The 22229-nt window shown below is 38.0% G+C and overlaps 1 protein-coding gene across 2 annotated transcripts in view; it reads right to left on the minus strand.

The window, feature by feature from the left end:
• Positions 1-7871: 7871 nt before the first annotated feature.
• The window catches only part of nedd9 (neural precursor cell expressed, developmentally down-regulated 9), a 71584-nt gene continuing 57226 nt past the window's right edge, over positions 7872-22229 (minus strand). For both annotated transcript variants that reach the window (XM_049475552.1, XM_022665311.2), the window contains exons 3-7: positions 20175-20273; positions 18285-18416; positions 15427-16566; positions 13539-13628; positions 7872-10822 (exon numbers count right to left, since the gene is read on the minus strand). In XM_049475552.1, the coding sequence (XP_049331509.1) occupies positions 10250-10822; positions 13539-13628; positions 15427-16566; positions 18285-18416; positions 20175-20273 (2034 nt within the window). In that variant the 3' untranslated portion in view covers positions 7872-10249. The remainder of the gene's footprint in view (positions 10823-13538; positions 13629-15426; positions 16567-18284; positions 18417-20174; positions 20274-22229) is intronic.

Here is a 22229-nt window from a genome sequence, read left to right on the forward strand (position 1 = left end):
CAGACAGTGTACATATTTGAGGGACATGTAGGTCATGTATCAGATTTTTGGAAAACAGCATATATTTTGTTTTCTGATCATTAAGGACTAATCGTAGATCATTAAGATTATGCTGAAATGTCACAAATGCTTCCTGTAACTTTGAAAGTGCTTGTACTGGTGATGAAGCACAGCTATAAATAATAGGATCATCTGCATAAAAGTGCATATTGGCATTAGAAATATTACTACTTAGATTATTTATATATATAGTAAACAACAAGGGGCCTAAAATAGAACCCTGTGGCACTCCAGCACTGATATTCATCCTATCTGAAAGAATCCCCTCAAAGAGTACCTGCTGACATCTATTACTTAAGTAATTATTAAACCAACCAACCACACTATCGGCCAATCCAATACTAGATAGACGTAACAATAGTACATCATGATTCACTGTATCAAATGCTTTTGATAGATCTACGAATAGGGCAGCACAAGATTCCCTACAATCAAGAGCACGAATTACATCATTAAGTACTTTGGTGGTAGCTGTAATGGTACTATGTTTTTTCCGAAAACCAGATTGAGAAACAGACAAAATATTATAAGTAGATAGAAACTGCTTTACTTGATCTGAAACTAAGGATTCGAGAATTTTAGCTAATACTGACAATTTTGAAATTGGCCGATAATTGTCTAATTTAAAATTATCACCTCCCTTGAACAAGGGCTGAACTATAGCAGATTTCCAAACCTCTGGCACACAATTCTGCTCCAATGATAAATTTAAAATGTAAGTAAGTGGTTCAACAATAATATCAGCTGCAAGTTTCAAGAAAAATGGTTCAATCTCATCAGACCCTGCAGGTTTTCTAGTATCCAACTTTTTAAGAATTGATAAGAGCTCATTTCTCATTACTGGTCTAAAATTAAACTGAGGGTTATCTTTTACTTCTGCACATTTATGATCCAATATGTTCTGCTTTGGCCAAGAGTTAAATATAGATCCAGAGGAAATGAAATGCTTGTTAAAGCAATTCACCATTTCCATTTTATCCGTAACTTGTTGATTGTTTACAACTAATTGATTAGGAAGTTTACAGCATGATGGGGTAGGAGACAATGACTTTATCGTTTTCCAGAATTTTGTTGGATTATTTAAACTTCTTGATGTTTCATCTAGATAAAATTGTGATTTAGCTTTTCGAACAGAAATATAAAAATAAAATCACTTGTAGTCTTTAGAGGCGTGTCTCTAAAGACTACAAGTGATTTTATTTCTATATTTCATAGTACAGTACAGTAGCAATTTTTATTATTAAAAAATTTATAAAAAATCAACCAAATCATATTTTTTTAAATTAAAAGTTGTAGTATGTTTATCGGGTGTGTCTCTAAAGACTACAAGTGATTTTATTTCTATATTTCATATCAGTACAGTACAGTAGCAATTTTTAGTATAAAAAATTAATAAAAAATCAATCGAATCATATTTTTTAAAATTAAAAGTTGTAGTATGTTTATCAGGTGTGTCTCTAAAGACTACAAGTGATTTTATTTCTATATTTCATATTAGTACAGTACAGTAGCAATTTTTAGTATAAAAAATTAATAAAAAATCAATCGAATCATATTTTTTAAAATTAAAAGTTGTAGTATGTTTATCAGGTGTGTCTCTAAAGACTACAAGTGATTTTATTTCTATATTTCATATTAGTACAGTACAGTAGCAATTTTTATTATTAAAAAATTAATATAAAATCAACCGAGTCATATTTTTCAAAAATAAAAGTTGTAGTATGTTTATCAGGTGTGTCTCTAAAGACTACAAGTGATTTTATTTTTATATTTCATATTAGTGCAGTACAGTAGCAATTTTTATCATTAAAAAATTAATATAAAATCAACCAAATCATATTTTTCAAAAGTAAAAGTTGTAGTTATTTTTCAGGTGTGTCTCTAAAGACTACGTATGATGTTTTTTTATCTATATTTCATATGGGCGTGTTACAGTAGAAATGCATTAAACGGCGCTGTGAATGTTTACGTTTTTAATCAGGGTCCGTACTTTGCAGACGGTCCCTTAACAGCTTCAGCGCCCGCTGCAGCGATTCCTGCCATTTTCAGTAAATATTCTCGGAGAAACAGAAAGGTTGGATGTTTTCAGAAAATCTGACGTTTGTAGTTTGTTCTCTGTTCTTCTGTGGTTTGGAAAATGTAATTTGGGAGAGTTTAGGACATTGCCTGTGAGCAAGAGAACGGCCGAAAGGCGAATCTCCGCTGAATATCGAATATCAAACTAACTTTACTCCGCTCTAAACACCCTCCTCACACCGCGAAACAGGACAAACCCAGAGACCGTCACTCCAGCGATCACCTTAAAGCTACAGATACGGCCTAGGACGTATCCCAGGGAACCGCACACGACACCGCCCAAAATAAAGCCCCACAAAAAGCACTTGAGAATGATTGTACACAGTATACAGGTGCTGGTCAACGAATTAGAATAATTTGAAATAGTGCAATCATGAAATTCTTTGAATGCATTTTTTGTGCAGGAAGCAAATCAGGTGTTCACCGCACCTGTCCTACTCGTTAGACTAATCACAGAACTCGTTACCTGGAAAAAAATTTGCTCAGCTGAGCTTTCCAAAAGGCCCATTTAGGCCATTCAACTGTGACACTGTTGTTTTATTGAATTAGAATAATGGAGAAACCGTTTCATTGAATTAGAATAAATGCTCGAATTTTTGTTTTCTGTGAAGAGTGTTCACTGTGCAGTATAAAGTCAGGGTTGAGTAGAATTTCTAAGTTGTAAAATCAATCATGGGTAAGCAGCGCGACCTCTCAACCGGAATAGTGGCTCAAATTCAAGCCCTTCGCCAACAAGGCTTGACCCAAACTAAAATTGCTGAGCAGCTCGGCATCAGCCAGTCTTCCGTCTGCAAAGCTCTCAAGAGAAACTGCAGCAAGCGCACCAACTGTTCCGGTGTCCGAAAAACTTCTGCTCGCGACAACAAGCAGCTGAGAAAGATCGCAGTCAGCAACCGGTTCAAGTCCACTTCCGAGCTCACCGACTTGTGGAACAAGCAGACCGGCGCTGACGTCTCCAGATCAACCACTTACCGTCGTCTGCGCGAACTCAGCTTCAAATCTCGCGTTCCAGCAGTAAAACCGATGCTGAACAAGAAACAAATGGAGAAACGGCTGAAGTGGGCCAAAGAACACGGCGAGTGGACTGTTGAAGACTGGCAGAAAGTGGTCTTCAGTGACGAATCACGCTTCTGCATCTCCTTCGGTGACCAAGGTCCTCGTGTCTGGCGTCGTGGTGGCGAAACCTACAACCACGAGTGCGTGAAAAGATCCGTCAAGTTTCCCCAGAGCGTTATGGTCTGGGGATGCATGTCCGCTCGAGGTGTAGGGAAACTCTGCTTCCTCAAGAAGACTGTCAATGCTGCCGTATATCAAGATGTTCTGGAAACGTTCCTGATTCCGACTGTTGAGGAACAGTTCGGCGAAGAAGACTTCATATTTCAACAGGATCTTGCACCGGCTCATGCGGCAAAGTCGACCAAAGATTGGTTCACTAAAAAACAGCTTGAAGTTTTGGCATGGCCGGCCAACTCGCCTGACCTCAATGTCATTGAAAACCTTTGGGCCATCGTCAAGCGGAAAATTCGCGACAGAAAGCCTACTACGCTGGACCAACTGAAGCAGAACATCGCCACTGCCTGGGAAGCTGTGAGTGCGGAAACGTGCGACAAGCCGGTCAAATCGATGCCGCGGAGACTTCAGGCAGTCATACAAGCCAAGGGGGCAGCCACAAAATACTGAGAAAGTGATGATTGTAATTATAATAAAAATTATTCTAATTCAATGAAACGGTTTCTCCATTATTCTAATTCAATAAAACAACAGTGTCACAGTTGAATGGCCTAAATGGGCCTTTTGGAAAGCTCAGCTGAGCAAATGTTTTTCCAGGTAACGAGTTCTGTGATTAGTCTAACGAGTAGGACAGGTGCGGTGAACACCTGATTTGCTTTCTGCACAAAAAATGCATTCAAAGAATTTCATGATTGCACTATTTCAAATTATTCTAATTCGTTGACCAGCACCTGTATACAAGCGAAGCGGAGTCTTGATCATTTTGCGAATTTCCTGCAGGATCTCACTTTCCTCCTTCCTCTGCTTCCCTCTCACTGTCTCTATCTGCATCCCTCAGTCACAAAATACTCTGGATTACGCGCGTGAACTAGCCTGCCAGCCTGAGCCGCCGGCTTTTATATTCCATCGCGGCGATGACGTCATCGAGCATTCATGACGTCGCGGCGTTCTTGTGAGCGTCCTGTAATCGCTGTGTGATTGGTAGCCTGGTAATGATGTGTTCAGAATATGGATCGTGTCCGTTATTAAAAAAAATACTGACGTATGGAGAGTATTTATATTAGTATACCTTTTATATTTTATATGGTCAATATTCAGAGATTTAATGAATGGATGAATGGTTTCACTATATCCTCCTGAGACCCTGACTTTAGCTTGGTGTGCATTTTTAATTTCTTCTATCTATTCAGGAGAACCTAACATGTTTTTAAAAATATAGAAACGTAACTTTCTCTTTGTATAGGAAGCATTTTTTGCAAAAAAAAAAACAAAAACAAAACAAAAACTTGCCATTTGGGATCAGAAGGACCCAATTAGTCAAAAAACTATATATATTTTTTTCTACAGAAAGTAAATAACCTAGTTTCAAACTTAAAAATCTATGATATTTTTTTGTACCTGTCTGTAGAAACTTTGCCTGGGATTCTCGCCATCTTGTTTTTAATTAGTTAAGTATAATGTTGTAATGTGACCACTAAATAGTACCGGCAGTGTCTCCATATAAGGCTAAAGGGTCAACGTTTAACAAAAATTAAGACTAATGGTGCAGAGATGCAGAAATGGAATGTCCTCATATGTGGACGCTGGGTCTCATATATATATATATATATACGTATATAGACACAGACTTATGTGTAATAATTAAACAAGCAAATCTTTAATTATTAGACTCTTTTACTTTCTATTTTCATTTTTTTTCAAGTAGTTTTATTGTCAATACTGTACAGGACATACAGAGGATTGAAATTACGTTACTCTCTTTGCCAAAGTTACAAGTACAGCAAAATAAAAATATATATAAATATAAAAGAATGAGAGACATTAAAGAACATTACAACAATGTCACCAATATAAATATATACGTGAGACAAGATACACAGGATTAAAGAGGGAATTACTTAAAAAAAAAAAAAGCGCAAATATAGAGGTTTAATATGATACTAGACTTTCGCTGTCAATCACTTTTTATGAAGCCAATGGACAGCAGTAGCACTCTGTAAATCATTTTCTACTGCAGCCAATGGCGTTTACGTCCCCTCCCACAGGGGGTTGATATGGCGGACAAGCTAAATGTCAGTAAATTGTGATTTTACAGCTTTGCTTTAAGTATAATTTAAGTATAATTTAAACAGGGATTAAGAGGTTATTTATACAGTAACATAACAGTTCATTCATGTGTTGAATGTTATTCAAAGGAGATACTGAAAAATGTTAATGAGATCTATTGTTTGATTATATTTGGCAACCACAACCTGAAGTGATTGCACTGATAAACAATGTCTGGATACTTAGTGAACAAACAAAAAGCAAGGCAGGTTTATTCATATCACACCTTTCACACACAGGGGCGATTCAAAGTGCTTTATAGTGAAATGAACAAGTAAATAGAAATGAAAACATATATACAGTTCATTAAGAGACCACTTCAGTTTCTGAATCAGTTTCTTTCATTTTGCTATTTGTAGGTATACAGTGGCGTGGAACAAGTGTTTGCCCCCTTCCTGATCTCCTGATTTCCTGATTTCCTGATCTCCTGATTTCCTGATCTCCTGATTTCCTGATCTCCTAATCTATTGATCTCCTAATTTCCTGATCTCCTGATTTCCTAATTTCCTGATTTCCTGATCTCCTGGTCTCCTGATTTCCTGATCTCCTGATTTCCTGATCTCCTAATCTATTGATCTCCTAATTTCCTGATTTCATAATTTATTGATCTCCTGATTTCCTGATCTCATAATTTATTGATCTCCTGATTTCCTGATCTCATAATTTATTGATCTCCTGATTTCCTGATCTCATAATTTCCTGATCTCCTGATTTCCTGATCTCATAATTTATTGATCTCCTGATTTCCTGATCTCATAATTTATTGATCTCCTAATTTCCTGATCTCCTAATTTCCTGATCTCCTAATTTCCTGATCTCCTAATTTATTGATCTCCTAATTTATTGATCTCCTAATTTCCTGATCTCCTAATTTCTTGATCTCCTAATCTCTCGATCTCCTGATTTCATGATCTCCTAATTTCCTAATTTCCTGATCTCCTAATTTTTTGCATGTTTGTCACACTTATGTTTCGGGACATCAAACCAATTTAAATATTAGTCAAAGAGAACACAGCTAAACACAAAATGCTATTTTTAAATGAAGGTGTTTATTATTAAGGGAGAAAAAAAAATCCAAACCTACATTACCCCCTAATAGCCCCTAATAGCTGGTCGGGTCACCCTTAGCAGCAACAACTGCATCTGAGCGTGTACGATAACTTGCAATGAGTCTTTTACAGTGTTGTCTCTTTACAGAATTGTTGTAATTCAGCCACACTGGAGGTTTTTCGAGCAGGAACCGCCTTTTTAAGATCATTCCACAGCATCTCAATCAGATTCAGGTCAGGACTTTGACTCGGCCACTCCAAAGTCTTCATTTAGTTTTTCTTCAGCCGTTCAGAGGTGAAAGACTTGCTGGTGTGCTCTGGGTCATTGTCCTGCTGCAGAACCCAAGTTGGTTTCAGTTTGAGGTCACGAACAGATGTTTGGACGTCATTCTCCTTCAGGATCTTTTGATAGACAGCAGAATTCATAGTTCCATTTATCACAGCACGTCCTCCAGCCCCAGACAGATACAGGCTTCAGGCTGAAGATGTGCTTTTTTGGCGCTTTTTTACGTATTCAGTTGTTAAGGTGGAACAGATGATGTTCATAAAAACTGAATCGTCTGTGTCAAAATATTGCAATACAGTAAATACAGTGTATCATGAAGAAAATGTATTTAAATATTGTAATATTTTACCATATCACCTTGCCCACTGATCTTTTTGTACATTTCATATTATATCTGATCATGTTGGCCATATCACCAGTGCCAGGCCTGTCACAACAATAAATGTTTTAGGGTGGATGATCTGTTAATTATTTAATTATTTATGACCATTAGCAACATCTACTGCACTGCTCTGTTTACAGATAGATCCTTACCTTGTATAGTAAGGTTTTTATAGCCTTATATATTTTCTATTCTTCTGTGTTTTAATTTATGTTTGAATATGTTTCTTATTGTATTGTGTTGCTGCTGCTGGATGCCTGCCTATCTATCTATCTGTCTATCTGTCTATCTATCTTGTCCTTGACATATGAATTGCAATAAAACATTTTTAAAATATTCTAAATTATCTAAATTTAGTTGCTGTTTTAAAAGTTCTCTCTTTACTAAGAAAAATGTAATGGGACAAATGATTTTTTTACTGTACAAATAATAAATAGTGTACAAATCTGTATATTGCAACATAAGCCAATATTGTCATTTTCTTGACCAGCTCATACCTTTATATAAAAAAAAAAAATATATATATATATATATACTGTTTTAGAACCTCTAAACCCATACATCACCCAGTGCTCCGCCCATTAAAAAAAAAAAAAAGCTTTTTTAAAATTTGAGCTGAGGGTGGAGTCAGAAAAATTACACTTTAAAAAATAGATAAGAGAAGAAATGACACGAGCAGCACTGAGTGTAGAACAGTCTTTACTGTTATTAATCAAATCGTCTGCAGAAAACAATTCAACACAATTTAACACAATTAAACAAACTCAGCTAATAGAGCTACTCTGATCTCCAGCAATAAAAACTACAAATGCATCCATACCATTTACTTCCAACCGAGTACGAGTACATGTACTTCTGTACTCGCCCATACCAAAACCAATACCCTAGAATTGAGTTATCAGGAAAATTAGAAAATAGGAAATTATGCTTAAATAACTAAATAGAGATTAGTTTTATTCATACTCCTTGAACTTTTTTACATTTTGTCATCTTACAACCACAAACTTAAATCTTACAAACACAAACTTAAATGTATTTTATTGAGATTATAAGTGATAAACCAACATAAAGCATCACATAAGAAGAGCTGTTTGCAGTTTCAACTTCACAGTTTATCAACGATGGTCTTCTTCTTCCACTCTTCATCCATAAATGCCATATTTGTGGAGGGCACAACATAGGCTACGTTCACATTACCAAGCTAAAATGACTCAAATCTGAGTTTTTGCTCAATGAGGCTCAGATCTGATTTTTTCATGGCTGTGTGAACGTGCCAGATCAGAGCGCGGTGGCCTCTATTTTCGGTAATTTCAGTTAAAATTGTGGAAATCTAACTCAGGGTTCCTCAGTGAAGCGCTGTCTGCAGCATTTACTAGCGCTAACAACAGCTAGCGGTTAATGCTAATGCTGCTGCTGCACCCAGCCTTAGTGTAAATCTGGAAATCTAAGCTTTGTGTAAATTCATTAATTTGAAGAGTTTTACTCACCCAAATAAACAGCTTTCAAGAGAGAAATCTGTGTAGATTACCATCCAGGACTCGTTTAACTTTAAAAGAACATGTTTTTTTTTTTCTAAGAATTAAAGTTTTGTTTATTTCAGCGCCCCCCAGCAGCAAGACATGTGAAACTGCAAAGATTGAGCTTTACATTCAGCTTAAAAAAAAACATATTAACTGGAAAATTTATACACTTAAGCTTTTATTTTAATAATTACAGCTCTTAACCTGATATTAGTGGCTGATAATGTGTGTAATAATGCATATTTTCTAATCACTGGGTTTATTTATTTGTTAGCGCGCCTATAAGAGAGATGGCTTAGCGTGTCTATAGGATCCAGTGATGTATCATGACATCGCATTTGTCCTGTGTGAGCATCCATACTCTGATTACATCAGGAAAACAGGGCGACACCCTTGTTCACTTAGAATTAGGCATCCTAAGTAGTGCACTACATCATGAAAAATCATCGCACTACGGAAATGTGGTGCACGCTTCAGTTTTTTTACGCACAGATTTACAACGTTGTTTGCGAAACTAAAATAACGTTTTATGTAAGAATAAAATTTAAGGGTCCATCTAAGGTGGGAGGTGACTACACATTATATAAATTCTTAGTAAAAAGGTCATTTCGTCGCTGTCCAATGAAAAACACTTATCTCCAAAACAGCAACTTTACAGGAGAAAGAAAAAACCTTGTTAACTTTTAATGGAAGTCGATGTAAAAAGAGTTTATTTCAGGTCATTTTGAAGAGTTTCTATTGGTCCGTTCATCAAGAAATTTTGGCACAGTGTAAGAGACAGTTTGTCTGTTTAAATCATGTAGTAAACTAAAAATCGACAAAAATGGAGATAAGTGTCCTCATTGAAAATCATCAACAAAAATAGTCTGGCCAAATAGCAACACCATAGCAACCACCGAAAATCCATTTAGCAACACCTTAGCAACCACCTGGCAACAACACCTCTATAAAATACATTAAGTTTTTTTGAATGTAAAGTGACGAATAGTGAAGAAGTTCAAGGGGTATGAATACTTTTGCAAGACACTGTACGTCTGTGAGGTTGTCTGTCCGTTGGCGCAGCATTATGTATTAGGTATTGGATGTTGGTATAGGAGTATCGTTGGCGAGTACAATTACAAATACAAGTACAAATACATTATCATGGTATCGTATGGTATCGGTATATATTTTTTTGCATCCCAAATAACGAGACGTTAACGGCTTCACTCGTAAGGTGCTCGGTACGAAAAAACGCGGAATGTTAACATACTGCCTTTTTTAACATTTTTTTTAAGCACTTTCATATTCGTATCCATATATATATATATATATATTTATATTTATACATATATATTTGTATGCTTCTTAATATAATAAAAAACAAATCTAAACAAAAATAGAGCTAAATATTTACACATTACAGAGAAACGGACGTACGGTGTTTATTCATTATTTACAGACGGCAGCTTCGTAGATGCGCTCGATGCGTACAGTATAATACATTTATATAAATACATATATAAACACGTTCAGATCGTCTCTACCGGAAGCGACGGGATCACAACGCCGCCGCCGCCATGTGCAGCAGCTGGGCTTTAAACTGCTGGGCGCGGTGCGAGAGGTCCGTGACCCGGTCCACCATCTCCTGCACGGCGCCGGTGCTCGGGTAGTGAAGCGCCGCCGTCTTTGTGGCGCCGACGACCGTCTTCAGCATCTGGCAGAGCACGTTACTGGAGTCCATCACGCGGTTGGCCACGTCGGGGGCGGCGGCCTGGCGCGACAGCGTGTCCCCGATGAACACCAGCTTGTGGGCGCTGAGGATGACGAACTTGGCGTGAGCGACGAAGATCCGCGGGGGCTGACCCGCCGCCACGCAGCCGAAGAACGCGTCCACGGCGTTCAGCAGCGTCACGAAGTGCTGCTCGCACTGCTCCGCGTAGAAACCCAGCAGCTGCCGGTCCCGCCCACACACCGGAGCCACGCCCCCTACAGACGAGGAAGTGGTGGAGGAGGAGGAGTCTGAGGGGGAGGAGGCGGAGCCTGTGGAGTGGTGCTGGTGGGAGATCCACTGCGTGATGTCGTTCTCCACGGGTTTGATGACCTCCTGCTCCAACTGCTTGAACTGGTTCAGCTGTGGAAACAACCAGAAAAAAAGTGTTAAAAAAAAAAAATTATAATAATAATTTTTTTTTTTTCAAAGTCAAAAACAACAGAGCAGAACAATATATTGATATATGTCTTAATATCACAATTTTTTTTTTTTTTCAAAAAACAGTATTGAATTTTCATCATTAGTTCACATGTAAAAATTGGTGTCAGAAGTGGTTCATTCAGTGCTGTTAAAAGCTTCACCCATCTACTCTCTCGTTAGATGCCTCTGTTCTGATTGGATAAAAAGTAAACTCTGCTTTTATTTGGATCTGTATATTATTTGGAAACAGTATATTTTTTATACTGTGTGTGTGTTTACACAATATATTGTTTATATTGCTTACTTACAGTATCAGTGTGAGGGACAGTTTGTCAGTTTAAATTATGTAGTAAACTAAAAATCGACAAAAATGGAGATAAGTGTTTTTCACTGGACAGCGACGATATACTACTTTTCATTAAGAGCAAAAGTACTCATTAAAATCCCAAAGTGGCCAAAATTCATTTCCTCATAAAAAAAAAACAATCTGAAAAATTGTCCGGAAAAATGGCAACACCTTAGCAACCACCTGGGACCCATTAGCTACCACTTGGCAACACTGCAGCAACAAAATCTCAGTAAGATACATTAAGTTTGTGGTTGCAAAATTAGAACTGCAACTAACAATTATTTTGATAATTGATTTATCTATTTTTTTTTTCAATTAACTGATTATTCATCAGATAAAAATAAATATATATTAAATAAATTTCATTTAATAAATAAATATATATATATATATATATATATATATATATATATATAGAACTATAGTTGTAAGTGTATAAGAATCACACAAGCTACTACTACTATTAAAATATTAGTGTTAATAAATAAATACATAAATAATTAACCCAACAGTTACATTAATATTAAAAAGACAGTAAGTGTATGTAATGTAAATATACACTCAGCTGTGACTCTCAAACACTTTCATACAACGTCAAAGTCAGAAAATGTAATTAAATATATTACTCTGAATGTAGCTAACTGCTGTCGCATTTAAGGTGGAACGTAAAACTGTCTAAGTGTGAATGAGATCGAAATCTACTAAAAATGAGAAACATCTTGTTTAACTACTCTAGCAGCTCTAGTAACACTGAGGGAGAGACGAATAGAAGTTGTGGCTTTAACTTTTTAACATTAACTCAACTAAACTACGGCTGGATTTGGAGCTGCTGGACCAAGTGGCCACATTTAAGGTGGAAGAGAAAACTTTAAGATTAACTTGTTGTCTAAAAGTGAGCGTAATATAAAATTAAACATGATGTTTCTCAACTCGAACTTTTCACGAACAACAACTTGACAAACTACAGCTTGTTTTGGAAGTTCTGGTTGAGCGAATACATTTAAGGTGGAAGAGAAAAATAGTTCAAAGAGGTTAACTTGTTCGATAAACGTAAGGGATATATTTACACGTAGACCCAATTAACCCTTGTGGGGTGTTCGGGTCTGTGGGACCCGTTTTCATTTTTCATCAAATGATACTAAAAAATATTTTTTCTAACTCAAACTCATTGGCATTGGCTCATTTTTTGTGAAAAACATATATCAAAACACATTTTCGATAAACACACACTGTACACCCCCCCCCCGGCCCCCCCCCCCCCCGCCCCCCCCCCCCCCCCCCGGCCCCCCCACACACAAACACACACACATTTATATTACATACAGTCTGTTTGGCCAAGGGCTAATAAACATTGCTTCATTTGTAAATTTGAAACTAAACAAAATTTCTACTCATATCTTGAGTTTAATTCATTTTCTTTTACATTTTATTAAAAAACTAATAAAAAAAGAGTAGCACTTTTTAAAAGAAATGTAACATAAGAAAGGTAAAGGGCAAATATTAACCATGTAAGCTGTTTATATTGCTTGCAATTTAGGTGAAGCGAGCATGTGTAAAGCATTTTAATGTACAATTGCTTAATTTTGCTGAATTAAATACAAGTAACAAAGTAAACGAGTAACAAAAATATGAACACCACACAAGGGTTAAGGTGGAAGAGAAAACTTTAAGGTTAACTTGTTCGATAAACGTAAGGGATATATTTACACGTAGACCCAATTAATTGATTATTTAAATATTCGCCAATTATTTTAATGATTGAGTAGATTTTTAACGCTGTGCCGACACACTAGGGTCATTTTTACGTCGGTGATTTTTAAGTCAGTTCTTCAAAATGAGTCATTAAAAAAATCTATACAAAAACAATTATAAAAGATGTTTTATATTTAAAAAAGTCAGTTTTAAGCACATTTGGCATCTCACTTTCATTAAAAAACTCAGTCTATCTGAGTGCAGTGGTTTGCGGTCCATTAAAACGTGTTTTACAGTAAGTCTGTCTTTACAGAGGTTGGAGCATCTTCTCTAGTTAGTAGATGTTGGTGCGCCAACTTGGAGTGTCCGATTCTACATTTTGAAAGGATGGTTTGGTGTAGACGACTGTCCATTCTAGTGTAGGTAATTCATTAGTTGTTGCAGCCCTACAAAATATTGTGTTATATTGTGGTATATATGGTATAGTGCCATGTTCTTGCAAATACACAGCTTTACTTAAACCCCACAGATCAGAAAAGCAGTAAATTCCCCTCTGAATCAGCAGCACTGCTATACTGGTTCAGACTGGGTTCAGACTGGGTTTAATGGAGTTACCTGTTCCTGTTCCAGCTGAACTTTACTCTGCTTCATGATGTTCTCCTTATCCAACAGCTCCTTCTGCTGACGCTCAAACTCGTCTTTACCCTGAAAAACAGCAGAAAAACACAGCTGATTAACACACGGTGCAGAAAGTGCTCACTTTATTACAGTTTATTACACTTTATTACAGTTTATTACACTTTATTACAGCTCTCAGAATTAAAAACACTGGCATACCATGCATACCACAGCAACACCATGGGAACAACCTTGGACACATTAGCTACCACATGGAAACACCATGGCAAAAGTGTGACAGAACAAACAAATTAGTTTTCAGCCCTGTTCTGTCCCTGCTGTAATTTTCTCAGTGCATACACATACACAGCTATATTTTCCATTTAATACTAATTCCCCCTTTTAAAAGTTTAACATTCTGCTAGCTTGGTACATTTAACATATTTTACAGTTAAGAGTATGCTACTGGGAACACATTTCTGTTTTAATAGCTGCCGGTACAATTTTTGCATTTCATACACTCACCTGTACTCTCTTCCTGGTCTGGCAAAGGGCCCTACAATTGTTTTAGCTGCCCTTATATAGGGCCTGAGCAAAATTGGGGGCATGCTCACTGGGCCCATTTTGGGCCATACCATTTTGAGGGGGTTCTTTAGGGATTTGAAATATTTTAATTATTCTTTCCTTTTCTTATTTTCATGTTTATTATATTGGATTGTGGCCTATGACATGAATAATGATTATTTTGAGAATGTATTTTTCCATTGTCTGTTAATTTGATTTATTGTTTGTTTTGTTTATAATTGTATCCCCCTGCAATGGAAAATCTGTTGGTTTTGGCTGGGTTGGGTAGACCAGTGGTGGCCTATTTAAGGCCTCATTTCATGTTGGATAGAAGATGGTTAAGGTTGAGATATGGTATGGTTGGTTGTCGTGTGAACCAATGTACGACTTAAGGAATATGTTAATTCCTTATGTAAATTTTTGTAAATAGATTTTGTTTTGTTTATTTTTTTTTTGGTTTTCTTTTTTTGTTTTCTTTTGGTATTTTTCTGCATTTGTGCACCTTCACCAAATAAATTCACTTGCACTGGATGTGCTACTGCAGTTGCCATCATTTTTTCATTCAACCCACAACCTTTTTTCGGCACAACTACCCGCACCTATAAGTAAGGTGTGACAAAAAGCCAGGCATATCATAGCAACACCATAGCAACCACCTAGCATCACCTTAGCAACGCCATAGGAACCACCTTGGAAACATTAGCTACCACTTAGCAAACCAAACTGTTACTTATATACGATTCAATTCATGATTCAATTTTCTCACGATATACAAACTGCAAATGACTTTCTACTTTTTATCTATTATAAGATTTTAATTTTTAATTTAATTTTAATTTAATAACTAAAAACTAAATTTAATTGCTTTACTTTAACAGATCTTCACTAAAAGTATACATTTTTAAAATTATTTCTTACTTTTCACTTTTAACTACATCATTGGAACAAAACGCAAACAGTAAGTGTGAAGGTGTGTCACTTAAACAGGGACACTGATGTGTTTCCTCGAACAATAGGAGCATGCAAAAATACTTTTAGACTTTGTAGTTTAATAAAATGATTCAAAAACTGCCAAAGAATGCTGGATGAAATTGAGTGTGATGAGAGTCTGAATCTAAATCACTGCTTTCATTTTCATTCCTCAGTGTCTGGATGGGTATTATGATTAAGACCAGTAATTATGATCTGTGACTGCTTTCCTTCCCACTCGGAAGCTCGTAATCCCTACGCAATTCCTGCGTAATCCCTGCGCGATTCCCGCGTAATTCCCGGCAGCAGCTGCTGGGTAAGGGAAGTTATGATTAGACTCGTTTCTTCTCACCTGCAGATGGACGTAATCGTAATCCTCCATCCAGCTCTTCACGCACTTCTCGCTGTCCTGGGGGACGGGGAAGGGCTTGGTCTGGCAGCTGTGGTGGTTGTTGTGGTTGCTGTCCTCCTCCGCCGGGGAGCAGGTGAACGGATGGACGACGCCCTCTACCGGTGCCCTCCGGAACAGCAGCTCAGCGCTGCCCCCTATTGTAGACGCGAGCTGCTTGGCGTCGTCCGGCACCGTTCGAGCGACCATGACGAAGCGGTCCAGCTCGTCGCTTTTGCCTTGTTGCTGTTGTTGCTGCTGCTGCTGCTGATGCTGTCGCTGCTGCCTGCCACCTGCCACCAGGACGTTGAGGCACCAGCTGCTGTTCTCCAGGCTCTGGTGGGTCTGCTGCAGGATCTGCTGGGAGTCCTCCAGCCTCTGCAGCTGCCGCCGCAGCTTCAAATGAAGTCCAGAGTCTGATAGAGCCGAGGCGTTGGCGGCCGCACCTCGCCCGAACGCCAGGATTTCGCCGAGGGTGCCGCGAACGCGCTTCAGGATCAGCCGCACTTCGTTGCTGTGGCGCTCCATGAAGCCGTAGGTGCGCCAGTTGGGCGAGGTGGCGAAGCTCTGCAGGGCGGAGACGGACGAGTCCAGACCCTGCTGTAGACGCCCGATCCTCTGCAACGCCGAGTCCAGATCCAGTGCCAGACGCCCCTCGGCCGGCGACCCTGCTGAAGAAGAGGACGTGGACATGCTGCTGCGGGTGCTGCCGGTGCTGGAGAACGAGAGGCGGTTCATGCCGTCGGTTACGTCTTGCGGCAGGCGCGGGTCTGCAGGCGGGATGTCGTAGATGCCCTTGTTGCGATCACGAGCTTGAACGTGAACGCCCTGTGGAACATCGTAAAGATCCCGGTTTCCCGCCGACGCCGGCTGACTGGCGGGAACGTCGTAGACGCTGCTGTCGCTGCTGGCGAGCATGCGCTGCTCTGAGCTGGGAGGGAAGTCGTAGTTGGACTGGGACTGGGAGCTCTGGGTAGATTTGGAGATGGAGAAAGATGGAGGAATGTCGTAGACGCCTTCGGGTTTGGGTTTGTGCGGTTGGGGGAAGTCATAGTTGCCTTCGTCTGGTGCAGCGTTACTCCGGCAAGGTGGTATTGAGTATACCTGCAGAAACAGGAAACAAAAAGCAGCTTTAGATACCAGTTCTGATCTCCACAAAATTTAAAATTAAGCATGAAACATTCTTCTCTGGTGAGCTTTTGTTTACATTCCTCCCCTGTCTCTCTCTCTCGCTCGGCGTGACTTTAGTTTCTGCCCGTTCTTGTTTTTCAGCCCTATCTTCTTATAACGGCATTTTTTCCCAGCCATGTCCTAATTTACTAGCCAGGGCAGTGGAGGGGTTCAACAACCCCTTGGGTTGGAGAGCTACTCCCATTACACTTTTACATTTTCCAAAACAGATTTTTTTTTTTTTGGTTGCCCACCACGTAATTATAATACTAGAACTGCAAGTATAAACACTCAGTCACTACAGGTGCATCTCAGAAAATTAGAATATCTTTGAAAAGTTACTTTATTTCAGTAATTCAGTTGAAAATGTGAAACTCATATATTATATAGATGTATTACACACAGAGTGATCTATTTTAAGCGTTTATTTCTTTTATTGTTGATGATTATTAAGCTTACAGCCAATGAAAACCCAAAAATCAGCGTCTCAGAAAATTAGAATATTATATAAGAACAATTGGTACTTTCGGCAGTGTGCCAAGTCCTGCTGGAAAATGAAATTCGCATCACTGTGCTGTAAGATGATAAGAATGCAATGAGTAAATAAAACTAAGAACAAATAATTAGCAGTAACTAAACAATAAACTAAAAATATAAAATATAAAACTAAAAGGAAGGTTAAAAGAGAGTTAAAACAAACTAAGATTTAAAAACTAAAAATTAAATAAGACAAAAAACAACTTAAACATACCACAAACAAATTAAAATAAATCAAAAATAAAATCAACTATAACCAAACTAATCAACCAAAAATCAGTTTCTCTGAAAATTAGAATATTATATAAGACCAATTGGTACTTTTAGAGCAGTGTGGGCAGTGTGCCAAGTCCTGCTGGAAAATGAAATCTACATCTCCATCAAACCATCACTGATTGGTGGAAACTTCACACTAGACCTCGAGCAGTTTGGACTGTGTGTCTCTCCACTCTTCCTCCAGACTCTGATCCCTTTATTTGCTTTAAATGAAATGTAAAATTTACTGATGATCAGTGATGGTTTGGAGTGTTTTAATTTTTTATTTTCTCGTTTTTTAGATGATCTAAAACCTCCAGACATGTCGTGTTCTACTAAAAACGGATTTGGAATGTATATCTGGCAACCACACTTTATAAAAAACCCTCAGAACTGAGGAATCTGAGCACAGAGCTTGAGTCCTGACGTACACGATCGCACCATAATCACTAAAATCAACAAATAACCAGAGCAGAGAAGTGAAATCTGCTTTTAACAGAGAGATTGAGCTCCAAAAACACGTAATTAAACACAGCGCAAATAACAGGCAACCCGTTCTGCTCTAATTTATTACAAACAAACCTTTAGAACAGCAGTGAAACAGAAGCGGGTCTCTGCAGAGTTCACAGCTCAGCTCTGAGCTCAGTTCTGGCAGGCAGGGTATTCATTTAGTAATGGAGGGAAGCTCATAAAAATGATATTATTTATTTTCTTACACTTGTGGTTCGGGAATTTGAGGAAAGGCAGCAGAGTTTATAGACGCCGAGAATAAAGACGGCATTCAGATAAGATTTCTCCTCATGTTTTAATGGAAAACATGAGAACTGAACCGTTAAATACGGAGAAAAGTTGGTACGTACCCCCTGAGATGCTGGAGGAATATCGTACACCCCCTGATTCCGCGTATCTGCTGTGGGAGGAATATCGTATAAACCCTGAGAGTGAGGACTCTTCTGCTTTCCCGTCTGTTTCCCCGGTGGAATATCGTAAACCTGTCAAAACACAACACAAAAAACACAAAAATGATCATTTAGTACAGGGGTGTCCAAACTACGGCCCGTGGGTCATTTGCGGCCCGTTTCCTTTTGTGGAGCGGCCCGCGAGGTATTTTAGAAATAGAATGAAAGTTGGCCCGCTGTTAAGCAGGTTTTTATAATGTGAGATTCAAAGTTTAAACGCTAGGTGTCAGAAACGGGCCAAAGAGTCTAAAAGCGGAGAGGGTGCGCATTTCTAGCGCAGAAAAACGGCCAAAGAGTCTAAAAGCGGAGAGAGTGCGCATTTCTAGCGCAGAAAAACGGGCCAAAGAGTCTAAAAGCGGAGAGAGTGCGCATTTCTAGCGCAGAAAAACGGGCCAAAGAGTCTAAAAGCGGAGAGAGTGCGCATTTCTAGCGCAGAAAAACGGCCAAAGAGTCTAAAAGCGGAGAGAGTGCGCATTTCTAGCGCAGAAAAACGGGCCAAAGAGTCTAAAAGCGGAGAGAGTGCGCATTTCTAGCGCAGAAAAACGGCCAAAGAGTCTAAAAGCGGAGAGAGTGCGCATTTCTAGCGCAGAAAAACGGGCCAAAGAGTCTAAAAGCGGAGAGAGTGCGCATTTCTAGCGCAGAAAAACGGCCAAAGAGTCTAAAAGCGGAGAGGGTGCGCATTTCTAGCGCAGAAAAACGGGCCAAAGAGTCTAAAAGTTGCCGTAATTAAGGAGTTTTATATTAAGAGACATCATGAAATGAAACATCAATTTGAAAAATCTTAGTTTACACAACACTGTCAAAGATAAAGATAGTAAGTCAAGTAAAATGGTGTGTAAATGAAAGTAATCAGGAAAATGTATTATTTAAAGTGGTATATTTCATTATATGTTTTATTACAGAGTCTGTGGTCCGTGACTTCAAATATATTTCTCCTTCTGACCCCCAACAAAAAAAAGTTTGGACACCCCTGGTTTAGATGTTCGGAAACGACCCTAAATCAGAAATAATAAAAATCATGCTTTATAATTATTATTACAGTCTTGCTACACATAGGGTTGTCGCCCTTTATTTTTGAAAGACATTTTTAGGATAATGAGCTTTTAAAGTCATTTGAATGATCATTTATTTGATATACAGTAGTATTTTCCAACATAAATATTGAGTTTCATGAGTTTCTTTGATTTTAGCAAATTAAAAACTTCTGGAATATAATCAAGAGGAAGATGGATGATCACAAACCATCAAACCACCAAACTGAACTGCTTGAATTTTTACACCAGGAGTAAAGCAGCATAAAGTTATCCAAAAGCAGTGTGTAAGACTGGTGGAGGAGAACATGATGCCAAGATGCATGAATTAAAACTGATTAAAAACCAACCAGGGTTATTCCACCAAATATTGATTATTTCTGAACTCTTAAAACTTTATGAATATGAACTTGTTGTTTTCTCTGCATTATTTGAGGTCTGAAAACTCATTTTCTGTAAATAAATGCTCTAAATGAGAATATTTTTATTTGGAATTTGGGAGAAATGTTGTCTGTAGTTTATAGAATAAAACAACAATGTTCATTTTACTCAAACATAAACCTATAAATAGCAAAATCAGAGAAACTGATTCAGAAACTGAAGTGCTCTCTTTACTTTTTTCCAGAGCTGTATATTAATTTAAAGAACAAATCATTCTTACGGATTAATGTTAAAAGAAAACATTTATTCCTTGCTGTCCCATGACTTTTGGCATGTGTATATATTTCTCGCGAGTGGTTATAATTAAGTAAACACCTACCCCCTGCTGTCGTACGGGAGGAACGTCGTACAGGTCGTGAGAGCTGGTGGGGGCGGGGCTGTAGGCGTACGTCTGTCCCACTCGTGTTGGGGTCAAAACCTGATCAAACACACAGAGAAAAATCAGAGCTATTACATCATATAAATAACTATATATAAATAACATCATAACTAAAATTATAACTTTATTACAGCATCTAATCACCAGCAACACTCAGAACATCATAACTAATATTAATAACTCACTTAATGTTCATTATCTGTCATTATGACGTACGTGGACAAAGGATAAACAGGCAACACACAGTAATAAAGGTGGTAAAAAAAATGTATATAATAATATCGACAATAAAGTATTCATTCATTTAGAGTTTTTGCAGCAACATTACAAGAATCTTTAAAAACCTAACATAGAAATGTTCCAAGAAAATTCAGAAAACTTGTCGGATTGAAGCCCTGCCTCCTCGATATGGAGATCTGCGCAAGTGCAGCAGCCGGAACAAGTCCACGAGATTTTATCGGATTCAGTGAATTGTAATTATACCTTCAGATTGGAGTATTTTATTCTCTCCCGATTTAAACAGAATATAACTGCCTGGTAGTGTTACAAAGATGAAGTGTTGTTAGCCACTATGCTACACCCACCACTACAGTACATGGTACAATTTCACTATAGGAATTGAACTTGGTTTTTTGCTATCTCCTCCAAGATCAGCTTAAGACACAGTTACATTTAAGGACATACCACTTTCAGATCCCTCCCTCCCTCTCTCTCTTTCTCTCTCTCTCTCTCCCTCTCTCTCTCTCTATTTAAGCTAAGCTAAGCTGCTCTCGCGCTGCTGTGACAGACAGACAGAAGAATGCTTGGAATTCACCCCCCTCATTCACACACACACACACACACACACACACACACACACACACACACACACACACGTTCACCAACAGACCTCCAAAATCTAAACCATACGCCTCACATCCTCTAATACTCTTCATCTTCATCTTTAAAATGTTTCTCAGGAGATACTCTTTATTTTATTCTTTGTATACAGTGTGTTGAAAGCTGTAAAAAATGTGTAAGATTGTTACATTAAAAAGTTTACTATTTAAAAACATGAGAATATCATAGAAAAGTTACTTTATTTCAGTAATTCAGTTTAAAATGTGAAACTTATTATTTATATAGATGTATTAAACACAGACTGATCTATTTTAAGCGTTTATTTCTTTTAGTGTTGATGATCAGTGTATCAGAAAATCAGAATATTATATTATAAGATCAATTGTTACTTTTAGCAGTGTGGGCAGTGTGCCAAGTCCTGCTGGAAAATGAAATCTTCCACATCTCTATAAAAGTTGTCAGTAGCAGAGGAAAGCATGAAGTTCTTGTGGGGAAAACGCTCAAGGACTTTAGACTTGATAATAAAACACAGTGGATTAACACCAGCAGATGACAGACATGACTCTCCAAACCATCACTGATTGTGCAGATTTTATTTTCCAGCAGGACTTGGCACCACACTGCTTACCAAAAGTACTGATTGATCTTATATAATATTATATACATTTTCTGAGACACTGATCATCAACAATAAAAGAAATAAAGGCTTAAAATAGATCAATCTGTGTTTAATACATCTATATAATATATGAGTTTCACATTTTGAACTTTTTGATTTACTGAAATAAAGGAACTTTTCAATGATATTCTATATTTTTTTAGAGATACACTAGTATACGTGCACAGACGTCATCTGAGCAGTAGTGAGGATGTGTGCAGATGGTGTTAATAAGCGGTAAAGTCACGCTCTGGTTTCAGTGTGTGTTTAGGTGCACATCAATGGCATTCCTCCATATAAATCATCACTGGGGAACAGCAGGGTCAGAACCAGCCCAACACTGAACAACCTTTCCTAGAGTTCCTAAACCACCGCCCGCCCCCCCAAACACTCAACTCGTCCCCCAAACCTGCAGCTCACAACACTCGTCATCTATTAGCTTAATTATGCAATATCAATACATATAAGGTTAATTAGGGGCGTGGCATATCGTATCT

This window comes from Astyanax mexicanus, chromosome 3, assembly GCF_023375975.1.
Source record: "Astyanax mexicanus isolate ESR-SI-001 chromosome 3, AstMex3_surface, whole genome shotgun sequence".
Lineage (NCBI taxonomy): Eukaryota > Metazoa > Chordata > Actinopteri > Characiformes > Acestrorhamphidae > Astyanax > Astyanax mexicanus.